The following is a 6810-nucleotide window of genomic DNA, read 5'->3' on the forward strand; positions in this document are numbered from 1 at the left end:
CCAGCTCCAGGCTTTGAAACAAAATGTTTACTAAACAGGTATCCAGTGACAGCAACTACCCTGGTTGCATCACTTAAACACCCACCCAAGGAATGCACCCTCCCTAACAATCAACAGGTAAAGACTTTCACAGGGCAAATAACTGCATCTAAGCAAGGAACTCTAAACGGAGTTTTCTGCAGCGCTCTCACAGCCTCTCTCCACTGCCCTAGAGACTATCACTGCAATAACTTCACCTACAGGATAACCAGTATGCATTTCCAACACATTATTCTAGAAAACCTGAAACAACAAAAAAACCACCACCCCAATGGGGAGCGACATTTAAAGATGCCTAGAATTCTAAATTGACATTTCTTGGAAATCAGACTTCTTTTGAAGCTGTATTTTACATAAAAGCCAACCGGTGGTATTTAGTACTATAACTAGATCATGTATGTTATTACTATTTTATCTTTGATGCTCAAGTGGATGTTCCAAATATACAATTTTACAGAAGACATCCCTCACATTCCTGTACGTACCATCTGATACCCAATTACTCCCACTGAAAATTGTCTTTGATTCCTGTGTCTTACTTCCTATCTCATCCTAATCAGCTTACCTTCTTTTCTAAGCATTCTGCGAATTTCAACTGCTTCAACAGCTTCTTCTGCTTGTTGCTGAAGCGATTGTCCTGTTCTGCGCTTGTTCCCTAAAGCACAGGAAATAAGATTTTTAGTCTGCATGACATTCAACTATCTTCAAGTATTAATTTCCCACATATTTGCACTGGACAGTGCATAGCAACACCAGTCATACCATTCTGTAGCAAATACACCTTTTCAGGCAAAATAAGCCTTTTCAGGTGCCTTTCAATTTTAGCACTATAGTCTTCATCTGCTGTTGGAAGTTTTAGGGGTAAGCAGGCTCCTGAGCTCTACAGTGACACCTTAATCATATAATCTCCCTGGCATACTACTTCCAAATTTAAAAGTAGAGTAGTATCAAATTGCTATGAAAAGGACTTATGCTGGAATTCACAAACTCCTTAGAAGGAATAAGCTCTTTCTCCTCTGTCCAAGAACAAAAAAAAGTCGTATTTCTTTACAGTGACATCTATGAAACCTTTGGGTAAATTTCTCTGAAGCAAATCAGCCAACACGGAGCCAGCAAGAGTACAAAATACTATTTTATTGATCATGCTCTGTTAAAGTTCACCAACTCGTTCCACTTTCATGAACAGAAACTATAGGTTAATTCATTTGGAACTGAAAGGCTTGAAAGTCCAGTTCTGGAAAATTTACTTGCACAGAAGTAAACAGAACCACACATGAACAAGAGTATGTGCAGAACTGCATCCCAATACTGATGACCTGTTAATGATTCAAAACAAACCCACAGTTGACTCATGAAGTGAAGTTTATTCAGGAAACCAACCTGACTGATGGAAAACATGGGAATTTAACACATGCAATTTCCTATGCATGGAACAAGGGGTTGAGTACCAGCAATAACATAAGCTGCTAAGGAACCAAAATAAAATAAGTAAGAAAAAGCTCAAATTCTAAGGTAACTTAACCACGTCATTTGATCAGAAAGCACCTTAAATTAGCAATGTAACACACTATGAACCTGTCAGATACTGAAAACAAACAAACCAGTAACACTCCCATTTGCTATTCTGGAGCACAGGAATCCTAAAGACTGATTGTGGCACTGGCACTTACCAGGAGGATTAAGTCTGTTTAAAACTCTTGATAATATCTGCAGTCTACTGCGGGGCTTAACACATTAGCAACAAACGCACTACTTGTCAGATCACTCAAAAATTTAATGTTCTATACCTTTTTTTTTTAATTCTTTCACAACCCAGAAGTGAAATGGAAAGGAATTAAATTTCTCTTAGCCTGTTTATAACACACAACAAGCAGCAAGAGTGACCAAACAAGACACAGAGCACAGTAGCACAGGAATTTCAAGGCAGAGACAAAATACAGAAGTGTGAAGACCTGAAGAATTATTAACAGCAGCTTTCTTGATAAGGTGAGTCCAAACTGCTGCTCTGCTGCACTTTTGTAATTTCCACAAGAACTTCGGTTTCTCCTGAACCCAGACTAAAATTAGACCAGAACACTTTTTACAGACCTGTTCCAGGGCCACATTGCTTTTGTTTTTATAAACAATCACCTTTCACAGGTCAGTTTAAAAGAATATTAGATTTCTAATTCAGTGTTTTCAGTCCCAGTAATTCTGCTGTCAATTATAACTACTTGATTTATAAACTTTTTAACACTTGCATTAGAACAAGTGTAGATTTAACTCATAATTATTTTTCTCAGGCTAGCATGTTAACACAAAATTTAATTAAGTGAAGGATTATGTGTGTTCTTGTGTTTTAAAAGCATCCCAGTTGCAGGAATACAAAATAAATGGGCTGAACATGTGAATGAATCCTGGAAAGTTAAACTGGTTTTCAGAATTGTCAAGGAACCCCCCCAAATCAGGTTCATTCTAATTAATGGGAGAAAAGGCTGAAAAGAAATATACCGTAGGTAGGTTACTGCTTAATAGTCTGCAGAAAATACAGCACAGCTGTAAGAACAGAAAAGAAAAACTCAATGATTTTAAAAAAAAAACCAAATACCAGCCTAAAAACAAAGCATAACTTCTTTTTGCTTTGAATACACTTAATACCCTTCGTGTCACAGATTAAAAATGTCTCTCTTAAAAAAAAAAGGGCAGCTTTATTTGCTTTGAATGTGGACACCAAAGCGCATTTCACTGCAAAATCGGGTTCGCCTCCCATCTGCCCCTCGGCCTTTCCTCCCACACTTCCTCGCATCTGAGGGCCGTCAGACCGGAGCTCGGGAGGCCGCCACGCCACAAGCCCGCACAGGGCAAGCCCTGCCGCAGGGGGACCCCTCTTCCCCCAGCGGGGTCAGAGGCCCGGCCGCCCCAAGGCCCAACGCATGAACCGGCCGTCCCAGGCCGCACGGGGGTGCGGGGCCCGGTCGGGCGAGCGCGGCCCCCGGGGGCGGCAATGGAGCCCGTGCTGCGGGCACATGTGGCCCCGCCGCGCACAGAGCAGCCGCCCCCTCCAGCGAGCCTGGGCCCGGGGCGATGAGTCCCCTCCCGGCCGCTCCCCTCCCTCGCCCGCAGCCCGCCGGCGCCACGGCCTCGCGGATAGGCCGAGTCGCACCGGCCTACTTCCCGCCGCCATTTTCTTCGCGGCGGCTCCTCACAGGAGCCTGCGCAGGGCGGGGGCGGGGGGGCACGGCGGCACTCCTCCGGGGGGAACGCGGCACCAGCGGCTTCGCCCGCGGCGGCGGGGCCTGCAGCGGCCCGGCTCAGCCGCTCGTCCCCTACCGGGACTGCCGCACCGCCTTCCCCGCCCGCTCGGCCCCCCCCTGAGGCCGGCACTTACGCGGAAGAACCCCGCGTCCATCTTGCCTCCTCCGCCTCCTCCTGGTCGCAGCGCGCTGCCGTCCCGGCGTGCACCGCGCGCCCGCAAGCCCCCTCGCACGCTCGGCGCGCTCAGGAGGAGGAGGGGAGCGAGGGGGCGGAGCCGGGCGAGCCGCGAGGCCTCTCCGGCGCCTGCCGATTGGCGATCGCGGCCGCGGAGGGTCGGTGCGCGCGCGAGATCCGACCAATCAGAAAGCGCGGCGTTCCTGCGGGGGGAGGGGGGCGGCGGCCAGACGTCCTTTCGCGGCGCGCTGCATTGTGGGAAGGTGGGGGTGTGAATCCTACTCTCGCGAGATGGTGACGTTCCGGCGGGACGCGGGTCACGTGACCTGGCGGCCAACAGCGCATGCGCGGAGGAAGAGGCGGGAAACGGCCATGATGGCCGCGGTCTGGGGCGGCCCCGTCAGCCGCCTTGGGCGGGAAGAGCGGCTCCTTCCCGGGTCTCTGCCCTCCAGAACATCGCCTCACCTCAGGTCGGGTTCTAGGGGACCCTGGGCAGATGCGGCCCCACGGAAAACTGCGGGATCACAGCACCCCCGGGGCCTGGAGGGGTCACTCCTGTGAGGGATGCTGCCAGCCCAGGCCTCCGGGCTTGTTGTGCTTCCCCAGAACACCAGCACGGCGCCGTGGTGCGTGTTCACCACCTGCCCGGTCAGTAAAGGCAGCGGGCTGGCTTGAGTTCCCCTGCTGCGAATTGTTCATGAGCAGCCTGGCCCCCCATCCCGCTTAACGACAAATTAGCACGTGTCTTGTGCTGGCAAAGCTCGTGTGTGGCACGTTACTGGCTCAAAGACGTGAGAGGAGGGCAGAGTAAAGTCACAGTTCACTGGGGTTAATACAAATTTATCCAAAATAACAGCCCTGGGCTTTATCTAGAAGAAACTCATATGTCCTTTACCTCTAAAAAGTAAATAGTTATTTTAAATAAAGTTAGATTATACTTAAAACAGCTGCTTCCTGCTTTATCAGCAGTCATTAGTAAGTGCCACATGTAAGAGACACATGGTTTTACAGATGTCTTTTTGGAAAATAAATTGGTTATACAACTCAGAAAAAGACCCAAAGAACATTCTTGATTTTATCTGCTTAGACTTGGGATAGCGTCCAACTCAGCTACTTGACAGTCCTGGCACTGGAGTGAGGGCAAGGAGGACTGGGGTGGGGGTGCAGGTAGTTTCTGAAATTTAGTAAAGTCGGCAACTAAACTTGGAATTACTCTACGGTTTTGTCTGTTGATAAATAACACGTTGCAACCTGTTAGATGGGAGGACACTAGATGGAGCTACGTGCTCTCTGCTGAAATAAGGCGGATGATGGATCCAGAAGGGGTGAAAGCTGCCTTGCAGAAGTTTTGGGAAACAAGACTCACTTAGAAGTGAAAATATAAACATTGTACTAGTGTACTTGCATCAGTAAAGTGCCAACTGTGACACTGAAGGATCCAACCTCCTGAAGCCTTTCACTCTAGAAGACTTTAAGGAGCAAGGAAAAAAAAAAAAAAACACTAATTCCAACTAAGACCAACTTTTGAGTACACCCTTTGAAAAAAATTTTAGCTATATTTCATTGTATGACCTGCAGACCAAATATTCTCACTGTCACTGCTGAATACAGCCCCGAGGGTGTTTTGTAAAGAGAGGCTGTTTTGTAAAACTTAACCAAAGAACAGAGTAAGGAACTGGAAAGGTTGCTTGTATCACATTGCTGAGCAAAAAGGCCCTCTGAGGCACTGTGCCACTAAGGGTTCAACTTTGTATGAATTTGCAGAGCTTCATGGATAATCTCTAATGAGTTTGGGTGAATCACCATTAATGCATTACACTTACATTGCCTATTCTCTCCAAAGGCTTACATGGTCTGGGATTTCTTTAATAGACCAATTTGCAGTATCAACTTTCACTTGTGGGTGTTTTTTTTTTAACCAGCAGGTTTACCTGATGGCAAGGCTGGACGCAAAGGCTGCTAAGGTGGAGCTTTTCCAAAAGCTGGGGGTTTGAAAGTGGAAGCCGGGTGCTTAGACAGGGCAAGTCAAATCAGCACTGAAGCAGCTACTATTACAGGACAAGGACAACATGGGATTGTTCCCGGAAAACTGCTAAACCCACAGCAAATTACACAAGCGTTACAGTGGTAGTGCAGTGGAAATACAGTGATTTTTGTTTCTTAAGGAGGTGATTTTGCTTGGTCAGCATAAGCTCTGGATTTTGCTGACAGGAGTCAGAACGGATTATGGGGGCCTCCCAGGTTGTGCCAATATAAGGCAAATTTTACTGGTAAAACAGCACGCTTTGAATTTTTCAGATTGAGCAATGCTAGTGCAGTCAAAGCAGTAACTCTCCTGCCAGTAATAGTAATTCTACTAATCTAGAAGTGCTTATAGAGTATTGCTTATTCTGCTTCAGTGAAGCGAAGTGAAAATTCTGTAAATGGAAAGTGAACAAAATTTGCTAGGAATAGGTCTGGCCGGTAACATTAAAAAATAACAGTAAGATGGGGCTCATCTTTTCTAAAGATCTTGATTTTGATACAATGGAACATGCTGAGAAAACATCCTTAGCTGTCCAGAGATAGGAACAGGAGGCTAACTCATTTACATTTTTAGAAAAAAATTAAGTTGGCACCTGCAGTCCCTTCTGAATTATATCCATCATTCCTGCCACAAAATATAAGCTAGAGAACTAGGACAAGTAAAATATTAACAACAAGATTTAGAAACTTCACAAACACCTGTCTTAATATTTAGTCTGGAATTCAAACTGTGCTCCAGTTTCATTAAAAAAAAAAAAAATTGCAAAGTAATTGAATTTAGTTTCTGCACAAAAATACCCGTCAGTAAAAATGACCTGTTCAAGAGATGCACTCACATCTTGGAAAAAATACATCAACTTATCACTCCAGTCCCTCATCACTTTACTCTGAGGATCAGTCAGCTTTGTTTTGGCACCGCGTTAAGGTGCCATGTGACAGTTCTGGGCAGAACAGCAAGTGAACGCTGCAGGACAGAAAGCTTTAAAGCTGGAGGCTCTCTGTGATCAATTCAGTTAGACAACAGTAACTTCTTTCTCTACAGCTCCCAAAAAGGAGTTAAAAATACCCTACTAACAGTTTTACTGAGGCCTACAAACAGGCTGGAGCCCTGTAATGGCCAGAGTAGCTCAGCGCTGACGGCTGGCGGTGTCTCAGTGCACGACACACACAAACCCATAAATCCAGCCTACAGCCTTAGTACTCCCTTCACACTCTGGCCAGCCATTCAGGTGAGTCGTTCTGTAACATTTAAGATGTGTGTGTCAAAGAGTCCAGATGTTTCTCAGAGCCTCGCTTAAGGGTTTAAGTCCTCAACTTCTTCCTAATCCTTCCTATCTG

The 6810-nt window shown here is 46.2% G+C and overlaps 1 protein-coding gene across 9 annotated transcripts in view; it reads right to left on the minus strand.

Annotated features, from left to right (window-relative positions):
• The window catches only part of SRRM1 (serine and arginine repetitive matrix 1), a 19875-nt gene extending 16190 nt beyond the window's left edge, over positions 1-3685 (minus strand). For 7 of the 9 annotated variants that reach the window (XM_074894644.1, XM_074894647.1, XM_074894646.1 and 4 more), the window contains exons 1-2: positions 3407-3685; positions 605-694 (exon numbers count right to left, since the gene is read on the minus strand). In XM_074894644.1, coding sequence (XP_074750745.1) covers positions 605-694; positions 3407-3427 — 111 coding nt within the window. In that variant the 5' untranslated portion in view covers positions 3428-3685. The remainder of the gene's footprint in view (positions 1-604; positions 695-3406) is intronic. The other 2 variants (XM_074894650.1, XM_074894649.1) reach the window with 1 other exon arrangement.
• Between the last annotated feature and the right edge of the window lie 3125 nt (positions 3686-6810).

Source organism: Strix uralensis, chromosome 25 (genome assembly GCF_047716275.1).
Source record: "Strix uralensis isolate ZFMK-TIS-50842 chromosome 25, bStrUra1, whole genome shotgun sequence".
Lineage (NCBI taxonomy): Eukaryota > Metazoa > Chordata > Aves > Strigiformes > Strigidae > Strix > Strix uralensis.